Source organism: Oncorhynchus tshawytscha, linkage group LG09 (genome assembly GCF_018296145.1).
Source record: "Oncorhynchus tshawytscha isolate Ot180627B linkage group LG09, Otsh_v2.0, whole genome shotgun sequence".
NCBI lineage: Eukaryota > Metazoa > Chordata > Actinopteri > Salmoniformes > Salmonidae > Oncorhynchus > Oncorhynchus tshawytscha.
The window spans coordinates 78,978,403-79,001,634 of record NC_056437.1 but is presented as its reverse complement, the minus strand read 5'-3'; the positions used below and the strand labels follow the sequence as shown (position 1 = coordinate 79,001,634).

Sequence of the window (23,232 nt, the reverse complement as noted above, 5' to 3'; positions counted from 1 at the left end):
AGGTACCTCTGTCCGCTACGACCCGCGCCTACCCAGAGAGACCAGCAGTCTGTCGCCGCAACCCAGCTATTCTCCTCTGCTGCTAAGAAGGGGACTCTTTTGTAAATATCAGAAGGACTTTCTGTTTCATTTGTCGCCCTCTCTGAGGGTTGTCTATTTTGCCATTTTCTACATCTGAAGAGGATCTATGTCTTCCCTGTGTTTTTACATTAAAGGACTCTGTTTTTGTTAAACCGCTTTTGGGTCCTCACTCAAGTGCACAACAAATGTAGAAGTAAAGGTGGCAACTGCTATTAACATGGGGATATATTTGACACAACAGTCAACAAAACAAAAAAACGTATCATGTAGAAATTTTACCCCGACTCATATATAGTACATTTTGATAAGAAAGAGGCAAGGTTTGTGGTTAAACAAAAGTATACTCATCTTTTACAGAAAGTAATTTTGTTCCAATTCAGTGGACACACTTTACTAATAAAGGTTGGAAAACCTAGAAAGAAAATTGTGGGCCTTTAAAATTATGACATATTAGTGTTTCAGACTACTATCAAATTTGAGGATAAAAACACATTTCGTACTATGAACCAATAAAATGCGTTGAGATTACGATAAACTATGACACAATAAAATGCACTGAGAAACTATGAACCAATAAAATGCACTGAGATTACAATGAGAAACTATGAACCAACACTGTGTGCATACATCATTTATAAGATGTAATCATCACATTATTGATGGCAATATTAAGCTTCAGTATTATTATGCTTCGGTGATAATCAGTGATATTATTTTGAACAATTGTTCATTGTTGATCGCTGGGAAAATGCAACAATACTCATATTTGTCTTTTCTTCAGGGGCTTCTTGGTTTACTGGTTCAGGTTTTCCTAAAGCATCTCCGTTACAGACTATTTATGGAACGTCCCCACACATTTTGCTCATGTGACCCAAAATAACCTTTAGCTCAAACCAGAAAGCCATGTCTTTTACCCAGACATTCATTGGAAAAAGTCAGGTTTCCTATGTATAAGGCATTACTGTAACTATTGTATCAGGTGAATATAAGGCTACTTGACTCCACTGTCACCATTTGACAGCATGTAGTAGCCCTGTATCTCCACAGGAGGCAGTCTGGTCCTGGGTGGCTACAGGTAGGTGCTGGGAATGTCTGTGATGGCCAGGTGCAGGTACTCTGGCAGGCCGTCCTCCTGGCTCCCATTGGTCTCCCTCCTCCTGACTCTGGTGGAGAGGGTCTTCCTCTTCTCCATGCTGTTGTTCCCCGGCCCTCTGTTCTCCAGGCTGGACACGATCATCTCAGACAGATCCTGCTGTAGCCTCTGGAAGTTCTCCCTGAGGAGACAACCAGGGACAATGTGTTTGAATTATTTGACATACATAATACTCCATTTAGATATGGTTGATAGATACAGTATACGATCAGGATGGGTGGTTTCTACTCACGCTGTCGGGGGTGTTGGCAGGTTGTATTCTGTCCCTGTCACCCCTGTTAACCAGTATGTCATCTCATTGCCTTTACCCTATAATACATACACAAACATACAAATTGTTGGCATAATCTGAACTCTATACTCACAAAACCATCGCATAGCTTTATGAACCCAGCTTACCTTCAGAAAGGTCTCTCCTCTCTGCTCATACTCAAACTTGCAGTCTGTCCGTTGTAGAATGTTTATGGTGGACTGGCTGACATGGATTCTTAGTGCTGGAGAGGAAGCGTGAGAGGTGTCATCCTATGGTGAATATATGCTGCTAGAATGGAGTTGTGCTTGTGATAGCTGAGGAGAATGTATGTAAGAGATCATGTTTGATGTGTCGGTGTCTGTGTGTGCTGTCTCTTACGCAGGCCTGTGGACTCCATGCGTGAGGCAGTGTTGACCGTGTCTCCAAACAGACAGTAACGTGGCATCTTGTTCCCCACCACACCCGCCGCACACGGCCCTGTAAATACACCAGACACAGTGAAAGCTAAACACATAGCAGGCAGTGAAAGTGTTGCTAACAGGACTGTATTGGCCCAATATTATGAACTTAAAATAAAACTAAATTGTGGCGAAAATTAAAGCCCCATACAAACTACTGTATGGGCCAGTTATATTGTGCTGAGATGGGGTACCTGAGTGCACCCCGATGCGGATCCACAGGGGTATGCCCGGTAGGTGTTGGAGCTGGAAGGTCCCTACGAAAGCTAGAATGTCCAGGGCCATGTGGGCGATGTCCACTGCGTGCCGGTTGCCATTGCGCCGCGGCAACCCCGACGCCACCATGTACGCATCACCGATCGTCTCCACCTGGCAGAGAGAAGAGACAATAACCCTCTGAAATGTCATCTGAATACAATAGTAACATTCATATGAAAACTGTTTTCCCCACTCAACTATTCCATCTTAAATGGTATGAATGCTTTCAATTCCATAATACTACAGTAACAACAGTACTGTAGATTCTTCTTTAGTACAGTGGCTTGCAAAAGTATACACCCCCCTTGGCATTTATCCTATTTTGTTGCCTTACAACCTGGAATTAAAAAAAAAATTTTTTTGGGGGGGGGGGTTTGTATTACTTGATTTACACAACATGCACAACACAACTTTGAAGATGGTAAATATTTTTTACTGTGAAACAAACAAGAAATAAGACAAAAAAAACAGAAAATTTGAGCATGCATAACTATTCCCCCCTCAAGTCAATACATTGTAGAGCCACCTTTTGCAGTAATTACAGCTGAAAGTCTCTTGGAGCATGTCTCTATAAGCTTGGCACATCTAGCCACTGGGATTTTTGCCCATTCTTCAAGGCAAAACTGCTCCAGCTCCTTCAAGTTGGATGGGTTCCGCTGGTGTACAGTAATCTTTAAGTCATACTTTGACTAGGCCATTCAAGACATTTAAATGTTTCCCCTTAAACCACTTGAGTGTTGCTTCAGCAGTATGCTTAGGGTCATTGTCCTGCTGGAAGGTGAACCTCCGTCCCAGTCTCAAATCTCTGGAAGACTGAAGCAGGTTTCCCTCAAGAATTTCCCTGTATTTAGCGCCATCCATCATTCCTTCAATTCTGACCAGTTTGCCAGTCCCTGCTGATGAAAAACATCCCCAGAGCACCATCCCCCATGCTTCACTGTGAGGATGGTGCTCTCGGGTGATGAGAGGTGTTGGGTTTGAGCCAGACATAGCATTTTGCTTGATGGCCAAAAAGCAAAATTTTAGTCTCATCTGACCAGAGTACCTTCTTCTATATGTTTGGAGAGTCTCCCACATGCCTTTTGGCGAACACCAAACATGGTTGTTTATTTTTTACTTTAAGCAATGGCTTTTTTCTGGCCACTCTTCCATAAAGCCCAGCTCTGTGGAGTGTGCTGCTTAAAGTGGTCCTATGGACAGATACTCCAATCTCCGCTGTGGAGCTTTGCAGCTCCTTCAGGGTTATCTTTGGTCTTTTTGTTGCCTCTCTAATAAATGCCCTCCTTGCCTGGTCCATGAGTTTTGGTGGGCAGCCCTCTCTTGGCAGGTTTGTTGTGATGCCATATTCTTTCCATTTTTTAAATCATGGATTTAATGGTGCTCTGTGGAATGTTCAAAGTTTCAGATATTTTTTTATAACCTAACCTGGTCTGTAATTCTCTACAACTTTTTCCCTGACCTGTTTGGAGAGCTCCTTGGTCTTCATGGTGCCCCTTGCTTAATGGTGTTGCAGACTCTGGGACCTTTTGGAACTGGTGTATATATACTGAGATCATGTGACACTTAGATTGCACACAGGTGGACTTTATTCAACTAATTATGCGACTTCTGAAGGTGATTGGTATCACCAGATCTTATGTAGGGGCTTCATAGCAAAGGGGGTGAATACCTCTGCACGCACCATTTATCTGTATTGACATTTTTTACATTTTTTGAAACAAGTTCTTTTTTTCATTTCACTTCACCAATTTGGACTATTTCGTGTATGTCCATTACACGAAATCCAATTAAAAATCGATTTAAATTACAGGTTGTAATGCAACAAAACAGTTTAAACGCCAAGGGGGTGAATACTTTTACAAGGCACTATATGTGAACATGTCAAGCCTCAGTCCCAACTACCTTGTATACATCATGGTGGTCCAGGATCCTGTCAAAGTTCTTGTAGATGTCATTGAGCATGTCCACCACCTCCATGGGCGTGCTGTAGTGGCACAGGGTGGTGAAGCCCACAATGTCGCTGAAGTAGACCGTCACCTCATCAAACAGCTCTGGCTCCACACTGCCCGTCTCCTTCAGGGAACGCACCACTGGGCTGAGGAAGGAACCAGGGGGACGGGAGGTTAGGCTGAGCGACTCCTTATCGTTCTGTTGGCTTCCAAAAGCTAAATAGGCTGGCAGGTGTGTTAAGGTTAAGCGTTAAGAGGATTAGGGTTGTTAGAGTTGAACCGGGATGTGAACATAAAGCTCAGTTTAGGGTTAAGGTTAGGATGATAGATAGGGTTAGGGTTGAACCAGGATGTGGACATGAAGCTCAGTTTAGGGTTAAGGTTAGGGTGATAGCTAGGGTTAGAGTTGAACCAGGATGTGGACATGAAGCTCAGTTTAGGGTTAAGGTTAGGGTGATAGCTAGGGTTAGGGTTGAACCAGGATGTGGACATGAAGCTCAGTTTAGGGTTAAGGTTAGGGTGATAGCTAGGGTTAGGGTTGAACCAGGATGTGGACATGAAGCTCAGTTTAGGGTTAAGGTTAGGGTTGTAGCCAGGGTTAGCGTTGAGCCAGGATGTGGACATGAAGCTCAGTTTAGGGTTAAGGTTAGGGTCAGGGTTGTAGCCAGGGTTAGCGTTGAGCCAGGATGTGGACATGAAGCTCAGTTTAGGGTTAAGGTTAGGGTCAGGGTTGTAGCCAGGGTTAGCGTTGAGCCAGGATGTGGACATGAAGCTCAGTTTAGGGTTAAGGTTAGGGTCAGGGTTGTAGCCAGGGTTAGGGTTGAGCCAGGATGTGGACATGAAGCTAGTGTTAGAGTTAGGGTTAAGGGTTAAGGTTGAGCTGGGATACATGACATACGCTGGCAGGAGCAGGAAGTTGAGCCTGTCAGCCCTGTCCCTCTCAGCCTTGTACAGAGAGGTTCTCTCCTCCACCAGGTGCTCCAGGTTCCTGGAGTACATCTGCAGCCGACGGATCAGGTTGTCCATGTAGCTCTCATTAGCCTGGTTGTGCAGGTTGCTGAATGATTGTGGAACATGGAAAAAAATGACCAAATCTCTGTAATGGTAAAAGCACAATAGCTCAGAAAATCTTTAACAAGAGAAAAATCCAAATTGGAGATTGTCTATCACTCCAACGTTTGCATTGATAGAACTCTACATTTCTAAGACGTCTGTATGTTAAACACAAATCAGCTGTTGACATGCCATGGCTTTTGGTTTGTAAAAAGGGTTTTGATTGACTGAATGTACTGAGTGTACAAAACATTAATAACACCCGCCTTTTCCATGACATAGGCTGACCAGGTGAATCCAGGTGAGAGCAATGATCCCTTATTGATGTCACTTGTTAAATCGACTTCAGTCAGTGTAGATGAAGGGGAAGAGACATTTTTTTTAAAGAGAAGATAATTTTTAAAAGATATATTTTTACGCCTTGAGACAACTGAGACATGAATTGTGTATGTGTTCCATTCAGTAAAGTGCTTTGAATGGGGTATGGTAATAGGTGCATGGCACACTGGTTTGTGTCAAGAACTGCAACGCTGCTGTTGTTTTCACAGTCAACAGTTTCCTGTGTGTATCAAGAATGGTCCACCACACAAAGGACATCCAGCCAACTTGGCACAACTGTGGGAAGCATTGGAGTCAACATGGGCCAGCATCCCTGTGGAACGCTTTCAACACCTTGTAGAGTCCATGTGAGGTGCAACTCAATATTAGGAAGGTGTTTTGTACATTCAGTGTAGATTTGGAATATCAGGCATTTTGTAAACACACAAACAAAGTCACACATCATGCACTCACACTCTCCCTCACATAAAGCAGTGGGCTTACCTGAATATCTTACCCAGAGATCCCTCTATCTTCTTGAAGTCTGGCCTCCTCTCTGGGTCCTCTTCCCAGCAGTTCTTTATCAGCATGTAAAGCTGCAGGAGACAAGTACAATGACAACCATACATACAAACTAACACAGATATGCATGCGTACTTGAGGAATAATATGAGGGGCCTTGTACCTCCGCCTCGTTTTCTGCTGCTGTCTCAAAGTTCAGATCTGGCCTGAAGAAGCCAGTTTGACTTGGGTACTGCACCATGTACAACTTCTCTGGGGAGGAAGGAAAGGGGAATTCAGTTGACAGACATGTCCTCATTTACAGTAAAATAATACGAATTCCACTCTCCTTTTGCAAAATCCCTAGAATAGTAATTGATAACAGTGATCCCTAGTGAGCAGAAGTTGTATTTACATGTAATAGCCAGCAGGAGCCGCTGTTAAATTACCAGTGTGAAATGCATAGACATAAAAAACCTGATAACTTTTACTATTGCTGAAAACTGTTCTGCATGACTCTCTGACTCTAGCCGCCAGACCGTTGTTACCTGCGACGTCGGAGCAGGCCTTGGTGAAGAAGGGGTTCTTCCTCAGTATGATCTCCTGAGCGATGATGGCAAAGCTGTAGACGTCGCCCTTCTGGGAGATCCCCTGCTTCCGGAGGTGTTCTGGAGCCGTCCACAAGTCTGACAGAAAGGAGAGGGACCAGAATGGGATATCAAATCACTCTCCTGCTTGAGTTTTTTTACTAACTTCATGGCATAATACTTTCAGGTTGAATCATTTACTTGTGAGGGACATAGTGGGCAGAGGGCTTCACCTTTGCAGGGGTTGAGGATGGTGTTGCAGCCAAAGTCTGTGATTTTGACCACCATGCGGTTGTCCACCACACAGTTTGAGGACTTCAGTCGGCCATGGACCTCAATGTTGCTGGTGTGGAGGTAGGACATGCCCTGAAACCGCCACCAGGGTGAGCCCCACACAGCTACAGCATGCAACACCAGTGGTTCCCAACCAGGGGTACTAGGACAACTGGGGGAACTTGGCCTATCCATAGGGGTTACTTGAGAACTCATGAGACCATAGACTTACTGGTTCAATGCACATGAGGGGGTAAGGGGTACCGCGGCCAGAGCAAAATTCAGTTGGTGGTACAGTAAGCAAAAAAGGTTGGGGGGCACTAGATTACACCATATTACAATGTCAGTGCATTTACCTACAGTAAACACATAGTACAACCAAACTACATAAGCATACCTTAGCTATGTCATACATGACTGATATCTTGAATTCCAAGTCCATGAAGGTCTTTTCAGGATAGGAGATTGTGTCATTAAGGACATACTGTAAAGACAGTGAATTACAGAGTTTACTGCAGTTCAGTTTATGCTTGAGTGTTTTTGTTTCTGCCTGGTAAGGTATTTGAAAACTGAGTGAATGTAACTGTGATTGTGACCCAGGCGCTGTCGGTAAAGGAGTCCTGTAATTAACATGTGTGTAAATGTCATTTGCTTATCATTGCACAATGAAGATATATGGGTGGAAAGTAGGCCACTGATTCCCACCATAAAGTCATGTTCTCTGCCAATCCTCTTACCCTCAGGGATCCCCTTTCACAGAATTCAAACACTCCAAACAGGCCATACTCAAACTTCACCGTGCCATAGAACTTGGTCAGGTTGTAGTAGTCAATACGCAGGAGCTGAGAGAGGCAGAAAGAGAGAGAGGAAGCAGGAGAGAGAGAGAGTCAGTGTGAAAGACATCCTCTCATGGGTGATCATGACTTCCTCACACTTATCTACCTTTATCACCTAATTGCTCACATAAGGTTACATAGTCTATCTCCTCTGATTGACAAGGAGATGAGAGATTCCTCCATAGGGCCACAAAGCCACAAAACATACATACACAAATCCGCAAACCTCTGTTGTTCACATCAAGATAAGCAAATATATGGTTGACCTTGAGCTTGGGCCATATGGACACTCAAAATGGACACTAGATCAGTGGATAGCTGACTGGACTAGTGTTTGAATCGGCAGGTTAGGAGGAACTACGATAGCAGGGGAGAGGAAGTGACATCACTAGCAAGAACCTTACAGTGTTGAGCTCAATCCTCTGGATCTCACTGAAGTTGCCGTCTGTGTGTTGCAGCTCCTTCAGGATCACGGGCTGAAAATAATAGATCCATAATAATAGAGTAGAAGTTATGCCCATTTCAGCCTTTGAGAGTAGTTACTGGTGGGTCGTTCCTCCAATTCAGTGCCTTTCAAGAAGTGTAACTGTCACAAAGAGCACATATTCAGCTTCAAGAAAAACACTTTTTCACCATCTCAAGGGGTTAAATAAAAATATTACTATAGTAAGTGCCTGTTAAGTGTCAAATAAAGTAACAGGGTTGACGATTTCATCTTAAATCAGCCATAATCCCCGTGTGACAGGGGAAATGGAAGCTTGTTGTGTGCAACAGGGGGTTGCAATTGAATGCATATTTTTTAAATTGTTCTATCATTTCTAGCCTGTCTATCTATGGGTAACCTGGTTGACGTGTTATGCTCGAACCACTCAGTTTTCCACCACAAAACACCAGAAAATTGCTACAAAGACTAGAACCAGCTCACTTGCTTTTTACATTATGATTTGACTATTAAGGGAAAGGGAAAGGGGATATCTAGTCAGTTGCACATCTGAATGCATTCAACTGAAATTTTTCCTCCGCATTTAACCCAACCTCTCTGAATGAAAGATGTTTATTTTGAAAAACATATTTAAAGGAATAGTTATACCATATTAACGAGAGTTCAGTTCAAGTAACAGAGTTGACCTTAAAATGAGGAACAAACGTAAATGAACCACTAATCACATGAAATAAATAATAACCTTCAGAAACGACTTTGTCAAAGCAAAAAAAAAAACTAGGGCTTTACAATGATGGTGAAATTCGGGGGTTAAGTGGGTTATAATCTTCCTAGAGGTCAGAGAGGGGGCACAGAGGGACATGTCACAATGCTGAATGTTTGCACTTCAGCAAGTCTTTATTAATTGATTGAATTCTCCATGTGGTCTACATTAAAGGGCAATTCATTTAATATAACAGGCTTTTAAAATGTTATATTGGTGCACAAATCAAAGGGATGCAAAAGGCAATCTTTTCGCGGAACGACCCTGTTATGACAACTCACACCACGTCTTTAAGTCAGTTTATGGACCAAAGAGTGTAATGGCACCTTTTTGTCATAGCGAGCCCTGTGAATCTGGTAACAGCTGTCCTTCCTGTTGTCTTCATCGATCTGATATATAGAAAGAAAAAGCGATAAATAATGTGGAATTAACCGTCAACATAATAAAATATTAAAATATCACAAGACTATAGGCATCCAATTAGATCCCTGGGTATTAGAGAACACAGGGAGTATCAGAATGTAAATGAAAGAATTTAAACCAACATCAGTGTTCCACCAGCTTGTGTTGGCCATGCATTATGGGAGTTTGAGAGATGACATAGTAGAAATAGAAATAGACAGGCAAAAACATAATGACAAGGAGGTGGTGAGGGAGCTCACCTTCAGTGAGACCAGGCTTAACTCTTTCCCATCCATTGGACTAATCAGGTCTTGGCTGATGTGGGACCACCTCTTTTGGTTTTGACGTTCCTTCATGTTCTGCCTATCGGCCATAAATCAAATCAAATCAGAGTTTCTTTGTCACGTGCACAGGTTACAGCAAGTGTAAACAGTACAGGGAAATGCTTGCTTGCCAGCTCTTCCTCAACAATGCAGTAATGCTAAGTAACGTAAAAGAAAAATCGACACGAGAATAAATACTATACTACAAGGTCAACATCAGTTCCAATCAATGAAATGGATTCTGGTGACAGTTGTGTAATCAGGTTTAAAGTGACTGAGCAGAAGGGTAAATATAATAATAATAATAATAATAATAATAATAAGGTTAATAATAATAATAATAATAAGTTTAATAATAATAATAATAATAATAATTAGACAAACACAGAGGTGAATGAGACATGTCATCAAGTAACAATGTGATTGGACAGAAGTGAGAACACAGAGGTTGGTGTGGTGCATATTTGACCTGTAGAAGATCAGAGCGATGGCAGTCACCACCACAACACTGACACTCAGGACGATCACAATGATATCCTTTGTCTTCAGATCTGGAATCACAAACATAGAATAAGTATTTCCCCCACCAATACTGTATCTTTGTAACAGAAACTTCAAAACGGCTTGTGTACTAGAATAAACTTTGTACTGTTACTAGTAGCACTAGTGTTTATAAATAAAATAAAATAAGTGTTTGTCACATGTGTTGAATACAGCAGATGTAGACCTTGCCATGAAATGCTTACTTACAAGCCCTTAACCAACAATGAAGAGTCTTTAAAAAGTAACAAAAATGTGCTAAATAAACTAAGGGGAAAATAGTAACACAATAAAAAAAACTATAACGAGGTAATGTACAAGGGGTAACGGTAGCGAATAAATGTGAAGGGGTGTGGCTTAGTCGAGGTAATTGAGATAATATGTAGGTAGGGCTAAAGTGACTATGCATAGATAATAAACAGAGAGTAGCAGCAGTGTATTGGAAGAGTGTGAACAAATGTGCATGTGTGTGTGTGTGTGACTGTCCAGTGAGTGTACATTGAAATGTATGCACTCACTACTGTAAGTCACTTTGGATAAGAGTATCTGCTGAATGACAGAAATGGAAATAAAATAACGGGGGTCAATGCAAATATTCCGGGTAGCCACTGTTCAGCCGTCTTATTGCTTGGGGGTAGAAACGTCTACTGGCCTGTTACAAGAGCTTATACAGTGCATTCGGGAAAGTATTCAGATCCCTTGACTTTTTCCACATTTTGTTACGTTACAGCCTTATTCTAAAATGGATCAAATTGTTTTTGTTTTCCTCATCAATCTACACACAATACCCCATAATACCCCATAATGACAAAGCAAAAACAGATTTTTAGACATTTTTTAAAATGTATATTTACGTAAGTATTCAGACCCTTTACTCAGTACTTGGTTGAAGCAGCTTTGGCAAAGATTACAACCTCAAGTCTTCTTGGGTATGACGCTACAAGCTTGGCACACCTGTATTTGGGGAGTTTCTCCCATTCTTCTCTGCAGATCCTCTCAAGCTCTGTCAGGTTGGATGGGGAGCGTCGCTGCACAGCTATTTTCAAGTCTCTCCGGAGATGTTCGATCAGGTTCAAGTCCGGGCTCTGGCTGGGCCACTCAAGGACATTCAGAGACTTGTCCCGAAGACACTCCTGCATTGCCTTGGCTGTGTTTTTTAGGGTCGTTGTCCTGGTGTAAGGTGAACCTTCGCCCCCAGTCTGAGGTCCTGAGCGCTCTGGAGCAGGTTTTCATCAAGGATCTCTCTGTACTTTGCGCCGTTCATCTTTCCCTCGATCTTGACTCAACTCCCAGGCCCTGCCGCTGAAAAACATCCCCAGATCTGTGTCACGACACAATCCTGTCTCAGAGATCTACGGACAATTCCTTCGACCTCATGGATTAGTTTTTGCTCTGACATGCACTGCCAACTGTGGGACCTTTTATAGACAGGTGTGTGCCTTTCCAAGTCATGTCCAATCAATTGAATTTACCACAGGTGGAAATTGAAGCTGTAGAAACATCTCAAGGATGATCATGGGAAATAGGATGCACCTGAGCTCAATTTCGAGTCTCATAACAAAGGGTCTGAATACTTAAGTAAATAAGGTAAACTTGCTTTCACTTTGTCACTATGGGGTATTGTGTGTAGATTGATGAGGGAAAAAAACAATTTAATCCATTTTAGAATAAGGCTGTAACGTAACAAAATGTGGAAAAAGTCAAGGGGGCTGAATACTTTCCAAATACAGTGTATGCCATTACCGTTAGGGTTGATTGGTTTGTCATCTGGCAGTTGGGACCCGGGCCAGGGCAGTGAGGGGGTGTTGTCCTCCACTCTGGTCTCATTTATGGACGTATCAAACACAAACAGGGTTTTGTACTGGAGGGGAGGTGCAATGACAGCGTTATTAAGTGATCATTAAATGATGTCCTGCTGCTGTTTAACAGGGGACGGAGATGGTGACCATTCCAACAGTTACATTGGATGAAGCCTACCTGTTTATCAATGGTGGATGTGTAAATCACAGAGAAGTTCACGTCCCTGTCCCCATTCTCATCCAGCACGTAGTGTCCCCCCATACCTGCACACAGACACTATTATGTCTAACCCTTTAAGAGTGTCACCATTTATCCTCCTGAGCAGAAAACTGTTGACTGAAACACCTGCCCTTAACAACCATTTGCTCCCTTATTATAGCACCAATAATCACACCACTGTGAGCAACAATTCCAAAGAAATTGAGGCTATGACCTAGTGCTATACTCAAGGTTCAGGTTGGGAAATGTTATCTAATACAAGAGGTTGCAGAAGACATATAACCAGCTGAATTACTATGGTCCTCAGCTTTAAATGGACAAAATGTGAAATATTGCCCATAAAAGTCAGCCAAGAGAGAACACTCCAATTAGCCATGTACTGCACTGTAAAATAAATCTAAGTGAATGGGTTTCTGCATAATGTGTGGCTTTTTGTTCCTGTGTGGAGAATGACGGTGGTGTGACAAAAATGAAACATTTACTGTTCTGGTTTGCGCAAGTTCCCATTGGACGAGATTCAAAGATCAGATGCTAAAGGTTGCCGCCGAGCAGCTTTGCCAAGTCCAACAAGTATAGGTTCTCACCATTGCCTGACGTAAAATGTTATGGTGTTTAAATGGAGGACTGAGGACAGGATGGACCATGGCCCTGGCCATTAGGCCCTCCTATACCTTGAAAAGAGACATTCCTGAAGGGGTTTACATCGGAGAGCTCTGTGGTGGTGGACTGTGTTGCTCTGCCTCTCAGCTCACTGGTCAACCTCTGCCTCAGCACATGGCCAAAGAGCAACACACCGTCATGGTATCCCGCCACATAGTCATTTAACTTCTGCAACAGGAGAGGAGAAGCAGTCAGGAAGACAGAGAGAGAGAGGTGTTATCTCTGTTTAGACTTTAGGAAGTCAGACGAACTGAGGAATGAAGACGGATGAGTGGAGCAGGGACTAACCGTGCTGTTGTAAACTACTGTGTTGTTGTATTGTCTCTCAGGCAAGGTGAGCACCAGAACATTGTCCATGCTTGGGTTGGCAGTCATGTTAGTGTGATACCCATGGCTAGGAGATAGAAAAGTTACATGGTTTCAACTTTCAATCAGTGTCCTCAAAAAAATATAAAGTAATGTAGTGTAACAAACTACCAAAACCAGTCTCACTTATAGATATCGATGAGGATGAAGACAATTTCTGGGGGAATCGTTGTTTCGTTCTTTATAGTGGTGATGTCATCTGGGGTTCCACAGAGAATAAATACTGGAAAATATTGTGCAGGGGCTATAAATCTGTGTGATGAAATAACATCTAAAGGTTCCAAAAGTTTTGTTTGAAGTATCCATTGATTTACTTCCTATTCGTGGTGGAAACAGTGGCTGGAGTGTAAGGCATATGGATAAGACTTGAGAAGGTATTGAAGAAGACAGAGGGAGATACACACCGTTGCTGTGTCTGTTTTCAGACTGAATAGCTTTCTTTAGCTCTTTCTTGCTGCGTAGCATCTCTCTTGAGATTGACATAGCAAACTGGACCGAGGGTGCCTCCAGCGCATTGATGTACCTATGACGATGGCAAAAGGGAAGTGATGTAACGGTGCACCATGGAGCACCCAACAATAAACTTTTCTCTCCCAGACATCAAACTTACTCTAGATATGTATGTTACAGTGTTACAATCTACCATACACATGCAATGAGCATCTCTGTACTGTCTGTATGTGTGGACGTGGCAGAAATCCCCTTTCAAATGCACAGGTGTTCCATCTCACCAAAAACAGTCTTCAGTTTGGTCTGCCTTCTTGTAGACATAAGCCCTCCCCCAGTGCATCTTCAGACCATGTCTGGTGAAGTTCCAGAAGTGGACAAAGAAGTTGGAGATCTTGCGTGCCGGGGGCAGCAGGCGGGACAGGTTGGCCTTGTAGTCACAGGACAGGCCGAAGCTCCCGGCGGAGATGATGGGGATAGTCAGGGTCAGGCCTATCTCCACGCTGAGACACACAGACCGGGGGTCACAATCTGTCCTTATCTTACAGGACAGCATATTATAAACCAGCATAACAATAAACACTGTTATCATAATCACCTAGTGGGTCATTTACCACACATACACATCATCAACTACTAATAATCAGGCAAAACAAAAACTTGTTCAATGGGGATGACAGAGACAGGGATCATTAACATGCGTGTGTGCGTGCAAGACAGAGAGAGTACTTACTCCACCATAAAGAAAGTGGCAAATGTACAGGAGGGTCCCAGCATGGCACATCCCACCTCACCTTTAGTCTGGAGCACAAACAAATATGTACATAAACATAGACACTCATGTTGTTGAGTAATGGGAAAGGGCTTGTCCCTGTCTCGTTTCTCTTACTGAAATAATGTCATCTTTATTCATCTTATAGGCCCTCTTCATCAGCCCAATTTTAATCTGACTGAAATTACTGCTTAGTTTCAGTATAGTAATTGCAGTATACATCAGTAGGAATGGAAACTTCTCCACCTGATGTCTTAGAACAGTTTTACTAGCCAAGCGGATCCGCCAACAGTGAAGGGTCGAAATTACACTTCAATGGCAATTCATCTTCTCATCTGCACATCAAAATCAGTCTGTCAGTCAACATATAGAGTTGAAGTCGGAAGTTTACATACACCTTAGCCAAGTACATTTACATTCAGTTTTTCACAATTCCTGACATTTAATCCTAGTAAAAATTCCCTGTTTTAGGTCCGTTAGGATTACCACTTTATTTTAAGAATGTGAAATGGCAGAATAATAGTAGAGAGAATGATTTATTTCAGCATTTCTTTCTTTCATCACATTCCCAGTGGGTCAGAAGTTTACATACACTCAAATAGCATTTGGTAGCATTGCCTTTAAATTGTTCAACTTGGGTCAAATGTTTAGGGTAGCCTTCCACAAGCTTCCCACAATAAGTTGGGTGATTTTTGTCCCATTCCTCCTGACAGAGCTGGTGTAACTGAGTCAGGTTTGTAGGCCTTGCTCGCACACGCTTTTTCAGTTCTGCCCACTAATGTTCTATAGGATTGAGGTCAGGGCTTTGTGATGGTCACTCCAATACCTTGACTTTGTTGTCCTTAATTAAGCCATTTTGCCACAACTTTGGAAGTATGCTTGGGGTCATTGTCCATTTGGAAGATTCATTTGTGACCAAGCTTTAACTCCCTGACGGATGTCTTCAGATGTTGCTTCAATATATCCACATAATTTTCTTTCCTCATGATGCCATATAAATTGTGATGGCAAAGCACCCCCACAACATGATGCTGCCACCCCTGTGCTTCACGGTTGGGATGGTGTTCTTCGGCTTGCAAGCCTCCCCATTTTTCCTCCAAACATAATGATGGTCATTATGGCCAAACAGTTCTATTTTTGTTTAATCAGACCAGAGGACATTTCTCCAAAAAGTACGATCTTTGCCCCCATGTGCAGTTGCAAACCGTAGTCTGGCTTTTTTATGGAGGTTTTGAAGCAGTGGCTTCTTCCTTGCTGAGTGGCCTTTCAGGTTATGTCGATATAGGACTCGTTATACTGTGGATATTGTTGCGTGCCTACTGAAGATAAGTGAGGAGTCAAACACAGGAGAGCAGAAATATCAGTGTAGCGTGTAACATTTAATCAGGGCAAGTCCAAAACAAACACAGTCCAGTACAAATGCACAAAATCCAATGGGAACAAACAGTTCACCCGTAAAGCGTAGAACCACAACGCACCTTACTAAAATCACTACACGCAAAAATACACTGAGGCAAAGCCTCCACAAGCAACAAGGATAAATAATCCCGCACAAACCTAAGCGGGGAAACAGGGTAAATATACACATAGAAATCAAAGCAAATGAAAACCAGGTGTGACAGAACCAAAGACAAAACAAACGGAAAAGGAAACATGGATTGGTGGTGGCTAGTAGGCCGGCGACGGCGACGCTGACCGCCGAACCCCGCCCGAACAGCGAGAGGAGCCAAGTCGTGACAGTACCCCCCTGACGAGCGGCCCCCGCAGCGATACGTTATATAAATTATTCAGCCCCCTTAAGTTAATACTTTGTAGCGCCACCTTTTGCTGCATAGCCCAAGCGACTTACATAGCCCAAGCGACTTACAGCTGTAATCGCAGCAAAAGGTGGCGCTACAAAGTATTAACTTAAGGGGGCTGAATAATTTTGCACGCCCAATTTTTCAGTTTTTGATTTGTTAAAAAAGTTTGAAATATCCAATAAATGTCGTTCCACTTCATGATTGTGTCCCACTTGTTGTTGATTCTTCACAAAAAATACAGTTTTATATCTTTATGTTTGAAGCCTGAAATGTGGCAAAAGTTCGCAAAGTTCAAGGGGCCCGAATACTTTCGCAAGGCACTGTATGTCTTCAGGCACCCCGTAGTGCCAGAAGACATGTGTAAACAGGGCCTCCACAGTCTGTAGGGCCGTAGGGAGACCGGGCAAAGGGAGGAGACGACAGGACTTAGAAAACCGATACACAACCAGGATCGTGGTGTTTCCCTGTGACGGAGGAAGATCGGTCAGGAAGTCCACCGACAGATGTGACCAAGGCCGCTGTGGAACGGGAAGAGGGTGTAATTTCCCCCGGGGCAGGTGCCTAGGAGCCTTGCACTCAGCGCACACCGAGCAGGAGGAAACATAAACCCTCACGTCCTTGGCCAAAGTGGACCACCAGTACTTCCCACTAAGGCTTCACACCGTCCTACCGATGCCCGGATGACCAGAGGAGGGGGACGTGTGAGCCCACCAGATCAATCTGTCACGAACATCAAACGGAACGTACACCCGTCCAGCTGGACACTGAGGTGGAGTAGGAACGTGAACGTGACGCCCACTCAATGTCCGCGTCAACCTCCCATACCACCGGTGCCACCAGACAAGAGGCCGGAAGTATGGGAGTGGGATAGATGGACCGCTCCTCTGCATCATTCAATCGTGACAGTGTGTCCGCCTTAGTGTTCTGGGAACCCGGTCTATATGACATCGTAAACTGAAACTGGGTAAAAAAACATAGCCCACCTTGCCTGGCGAGGGTTCAATCTCCTCGCCGCCCAGATGTACCCTAGATTACGGTGGTCAGTCCAGATGAGAAAAGGGTGTTTAGCCCCCTCAAGCCAATGTCTCCACGCCTTCAGAGCCATAACGACAGCCAACAACTCCCTGTCCCCCACGTCATAGTTTTGCTCCGCCGGGCTGAGCTTCCTCAAAAGAAAGCACAGGGGCGGAGCTTCGGTGGCATACCCGAGCGCTGTGAGAGCATGGCTCCAATCCCAGCCTCGGACGTGTCCACCTCCACCATGAATGCCAAAGAGGAATCCAGATAGGCCAGCACGGGAGCCGAGGTAAACAGAGCCTTCAGGTGACCAAAAGCTCTGTCCACCTCAGCCAACCAGCGCAGATGCACCGGCCCCCCTTCAGCAGTGAGGTAATGAGAGCAGCCACCTGCCCAAAACCCCGGATAAACCTCCGGTAGTAGTTGGCAAACCATAAAAACCGCTGCACTTCCTTTACCGTGGTGGGAGTCACACTCCATCACCAACCCCGTGGAAATACGATATCCTAGGAAGGAGACTGCCTGTTGGAAGAACAAGCATTTCTCAGCCTTGACGTACAGGTCATGCTCCAACAGTCGCCCAAGTACTCTGTGCACCAGAGACACATGCGCGGTGCGTGTAGCGGAATATATCAGAATGTCATGATATAAACCACCACACCCTGCCCGAGCAGGTCCCTGAGAATCTCGTCTACAAAGGATTGGAAGACTGCTGGAGCATTCTTCAACCCATACGGCATGACAAGGTACTCATAATGACCTGATGTGGTACTAAATGCTGTCTTCCACTCATTCTCCGTCCCGGATACGCACCAAGTTATACATGCTCCTGAGATCCAGTTTTGTGTAGAAGCTTGCGGTGAAATGACTCAATCGCCATGGCGATGAGAGGTAGTGGGTAACTGTACCACACTGTAATGGAATTTAGACCTCTGTAGTCAATGCACGAGCGCAGACCTCCCTCCTCCTTCTTCACAAAAAAGAAACTTGAGGAGGCAGGTGACGTGGAGTGCCGAATGTACCCCTGCCCCAGAGATTCAGAGACACATGTCTCCATAGCCACGGTCTCTTCCTGTGACAGGGGATACACGTGATTCCTGGGAAGTGCCGCATCTACCAGGAGATTTATCGTACAATCCCCTCATCGATGAAGTGGGAATTGAGTCACCTTCTTTTTATGGAAGGCGAGAGCCAAATCGGCATATTCTGAGGGAATGCGCACGGTGGGGACATGGTCTGGACTCTCCACCATAGTAGCACCTATGGAAACTCCTAAACACCTGCATGAGCACTCTTCTTTTTAATTTTTTTAATTTTTAATTTTACCCCTTTTTACCCCGTTTTCTCCCCAATTTCGTGGTATCCAATTGTTTTTAGTAGCTACTATCTTGTCTCAACTCCTGTACAGGCTCGGGAGAGACGAAGGTTGAAAGTCACGCGTCCTCCGATACACAACCCAACCAAGCCGCACTGCTTCTTAACACAGCGCGCATCCAACCTGGAAGCCAGCCGCACCAATGTGTCGGAGGAAACACTGTGTACCTGGCAACCTTGGTTAGCGCGCACTGCGCCCGGCCCGCCACAGGAGTCGCTCGTGCGCGATGAGACAAGGACATCCCTACCGGCCAAGCCCTCCCTAACCCGGACGACACTAGGCCAATTGTGCGTCGCCCCACAGACCTCCCGGTTGCGGCCGGTTACGACAGAGCCTGGGCGCGAACCCAGAGTCTCTGTTGGCGCTGCAGTACAGCGCCCACCCGGGAGGCCTGAGCACTCTTCTGACCACCCCTTCAGAGCCCTCTGTTGCCACGAGATCTTGGGGTTGTGACGGGCCAACCAGGGTATCCCCAGCACCACGGGTAACGCAGGTGAATCAATAAGAAAGAGCCCCGCCCGAACAGGGAGAGGAGCCACCTTTGGTGGAAGTTGCGACAGATATACAGTGCCTTGCGAAAGTATTCGGCCCCCTTGAACTTTGCGACCTTTTGCCACATTTCAGGTTTCAAACATAAAGATATAAAACTGTATTTTTTGTGAATAATCAACAACAAGTGGGACACAATCATGAAGTGGAACGACATTTATTGGATATTTCAAACTTTTTAACAAATCAAAAACTGAAAAATTGGGCGTGCAAAATTATTCAGCCCCTTTACTTTCAGTGCAGCAAACTCTCTCCAGGAGTTCAGTGAGGATCTCTGAATGATCCAATGTTGACCTAAATGACTAATGATGATAAATACAATCCACCTGTGTGTAATCAAGTCTCCGTATAAATGCACCTGCACTGTGATAGTCTCAGAGGTCCGTTAAAAGTGCAGAGAGCATCATGAAGAACAAAGAACACACCAGGCAGGTCCGAGATACTGTTGTGAAGAAGTTTAAAGCCGGATTTGGATACAAAAAGATTTCCCAAGCTTTAAACAGCCCAAGGAGCACTGTGCAAGCGATAATATTGAAATGGAAGGAGTATCAGACCACTGCAAATCTACCAAGACCTGGCCGTCCCTCTAAACTTTCAGCTCATACAAGGAGAAGACTGATCAGAGATGCAGCCAAGAGGCCCATGATCACTCTGGATGAACTGCAGAGATCTACAGCTGAGGTGGGAGACTCTGTCCATAGGACAACAATCAGTCGTATATTGCACAAATCTGGCCTTTATGGAAGTGGCAAGAAGAAAGCCATTTCTTAAAGATATCCATAAAAGGTTTCGTTTAAAGTTTGCCACAAGCCACCTGGGAGACACACCAAACATGTGGAAGAAGGTGCTCTGGTCAGATGAAACCAAAATTGAACTTTTTGGCAACAATGCAAAACGTTATGTTTGGCGTAAAAGCAACACAGCTCATCACCCTGAACACATCATCCCCACTGTCAAACATGGTGGTGGCAGCATCATGGTTTGGGCCTGCTTTTCTTCAGCAGGGACAGGGAAGATGGTTAAAATTGATGGGAAGATGGATGGAGCCAAATACAGGACCATTCTGGAAGAAAACCTGATGGAGTCTGCAAAAGACCTGAGACTGGGACGGAGATTTGTCTTCCAACAAGACAATGATCCAAAACATAAAGCAAAATCTACAATGGAATGGTTCAAAAATAAACATATTCAGGTGTTAGAATGGCCAAGTCAAAGTCCAGACCTGAATCCAATTGAGAATCTGTGGAAAGAACTGAAAACTGCTGTTCACAAATGCTCTCCATCCAACCTCACTGAACTCGAGCTGTTTTGCAAGGAGGAATGGGAAAAAATTTCAGTCTCTCGATGTGCAAAACTGATAGAGACATACCCCAAGCGACTTACAGCTGTAATCGCAGCAAAAGGTGGCGCTACAAAGTATTAACTTAAGGGGGCTGAATAATTTTGCACGCCCAATTTTTCAGTTTTTGATATGTTAAAAAAGTTTGAAATATCCAATAAATGTCATTCCACTTCATGATTGTGTCCCACTTGTTGTTGATTCTTCACAAAAAAATACAGTTTTATATCTTTATGTTTGAAGCCTGAAATGTGGCAAAAGGTCGCAAAGTTCAAGGGGGCCGAATACTTTCGCAAGGCACTGTAGATACTTTTGTACCTGGTTCCTCCAGCATCTTGACAAGGTCCTTTGCTATTGTTCTGGGATGGATTTGTACTTTTCACACCAAAGTACATTCATCTCTATGAGACAGAACGTGTCTACTTCCTGAGCGGCATGATGGCTGCGTGGTCCCATGGTGTTTATACTTGCGTACTATTGTTTGTACAGATGAACGTGGTACCTTCAGGCGTTTGGAAATTTCTCCCAAGGATGAACCAGACTTGTGGAAGTCTACAATTTAGGTCTTCGCTGATTTCTTTAGATTTTCCCATGATGACAAGCAAAGAGGCACTTGAAGGTAGGCCTTGCAATACATCCACAGGTACACCTCCAATTGACTCAAATGATGTCAATTAGCCTATCAGAAGCTTTTAAAGCCATGTAATAATTTTATTGAATTTTCCAACCTGTTTAAAGGCACAGTCAACTTAGTGTATGTAAACTTCTGACCCAATGGAATTGTGATACAGTGAGTTATAAGTGAAATAATCTGTCTGTAAACAATTGTTGGAAAAATTACTTGTGTCATGCACAAAGTTGATGTCCTAACTGACTTGCCAAAACTATAGCGAACAGGAAATAGAAATTTGTGGAGTGGGTGAAAAATGAGTTTTAATGACTCCGACCTAAGTGTATGTAAACTTCCGACTTCAACTGTAATTCAAGTAGCAATGGTCTCCTGGAAGAGATGGTATCAAGATGGGAATGGGCATTACTGTCTAAAAAAGACTGGCTCACATGCAGGGACTTGAGTATCTCCACTCCCTCACAGGTGCTGCTCCCACAGCCCCTTCGTTTGTACAGCGTGGTGTTAAACCCATTGAAATTGGCCGTTAAATTGGTGTTCAAACCTTGGCAAGGGAGAGAGTGTTATAGGAGGATGAGATAATAACTGTTATCGAGCATAATGAAATGTCCAATAGGTTTGTGTGGTAGGTTACAGCTGAATTTTGTTTAATCACTGACATGTTTGTTTTATGTTGAAATGAAAAAATAAATGCATGTTTCTGTACCTGCTGCCATGTTCAGTTGCCTGTCCGCTTCAATTGCTTGCAACACTGCACCCTTTACAAACCTGAGGCTCCAGTCTGAGGTTTGATCCTCCAAAAGTACAACGTTCATGGTGTATTTGGGTTTGGATTTCATGCATTTGTCCAGCATTCGGCTCTCAACAAGTGCCACAAATAAGACTCCCACGCAAAGAAAACAATGTGAATTCAGCATTTTGATGCTGTATAGAACAGGATTTTTTTTTAAATACTGTAAAAAAGACATAGAAATTCTTAACATCTTTAAAGACACACCCTTAAGGGTTACAGGCCACTCCAAACCAAAAAGGTAGAAAAGTTAGAAATAGAAATAAGAAAATATATTGTTTTAAAAAGCGGGACTGTAAAAATAAAAAATCTATTTGAGTAAACTACTTCAATTCTTAGACAGGCTAAATATAAAATGAAAAATAATGGACAGACCATCAAATACAAAAAACAAATGAGCACTAAGTAAGTTGCAATCACAGGAGACACACCTACCAGAGCTAAGGTAGAACAAGAACAAATGGGATAGAAAGAAGTTGTTTATGTCAGCTCAACCAACTCTCTGGATAAAGTAATGGTAAATTAACAAAAAAGTAGACAACCCTCTGATATTAAAAGTAGAAAGGTTTGAAGGAGTAGCAAAGGCAATAGATCCACCAGTGAGCACTTCAGTGAGATAGTACCTGCCAGCCACTCTGTCCCACGCGTTAATGAACAACCATCAGTTGTGCACACAGAAGAGGGAGGGCAGCTATGCCTGACACCTACAGTTAATTTATTTATATATCTCAATATGAAACTGAATGATTTAATCATGTTTACAAACATGCTATTTGTCGACCCTGTTAATTTATGGGAATAATCCTGTAGTATGCAGAACACCCTATAGAAACATTGTAATTGCCCTTATTAACTTATTGTAGGCCCTACAATAATCTACTTGCCTCTGAGAATGTATCTCTTTAAGCATGGCCTTTATTGAGTCTCTATTGTTTCCTTGTGTAGGACACAGGTGAGTAGGCCTAAATCCAATGTTCAACTGACTAGAAGAAGGAATTGGAAAATGAGAATTAGGAGAAACGAATATACAAGAAAGGAAAACAAAGACAAAGGAATATTGACCAGTTCCCAAGGAGGTATGTGAAAATCAAACAGGTAGATGTGAAATCGTATTGAGGACAAACAGATGTGAAATCAATGGAAATTACAGAATTATTATACAGCAACACAGTCTAGAATGCCCCAGAAAATCCATGTTCAGTAGAACGGAGAACTTTTGCAGGGAGAGGTGCGAAGGTCACAAAAGGCCATAAAATGGATGTCTTGTGTGCTACAGAT

At 43.5% G+C, this 23,232-nt stretch overlaps 1 protein-coding gene across 1 annotated transcript; it reads right to left on the bottom strand.

Moving 5' to 3' along the window:
- Positions 1–285: 285 nt before the first annotated feature.
- LOC112258800 (heat-stable enterotoxin receptor) lies at positions 286–22,594 on the bottom strand. Its single transcript, XM_024433392.2, has 27 exons — positions 21,871–22,594; positions 21,596–21,708; positions 14,416–14,483; positions 13,967–14,185; positions 13,640–13,758; positions 13,362–13,458; positions 13,158–13,263; positions 12,881–13,037; positions 12,168–12,253; positions 11,934–12,051; positions 10,120–10,201; positions 9,588–9,690; positions 9,252–9,314; positions 8,125–8,196; positions 7,622–7,726; positions 7,282–7,368; positions 6,845–6,977; positions 6,573–6,710; positions 6,209–6,297; positions 6,028–6,119; positions 5,051–5,209; positions 4,106–4,298; positions 2,140–2,314; positions 1,866–1,964; positions 1,634–1,728; positions 1,467–1,543; positions 286–1,355 (listed from the first exon to the last, which is right to left on the bottom strand). Exons 1-27 carry the CDS (start codon positions 22,145–22,147, stop codon positions 1,151–1,153), a joined length of 3,327 nt encoding a protein of 1,108 aa, XP_024289160.2. The 5' UTR covers positions 22,148–22,594; the 3' UTR covers positions 286–1,150.
- Between the last annotated feature and the right edge of the window lie 638 nt (positions 22,595–23,232).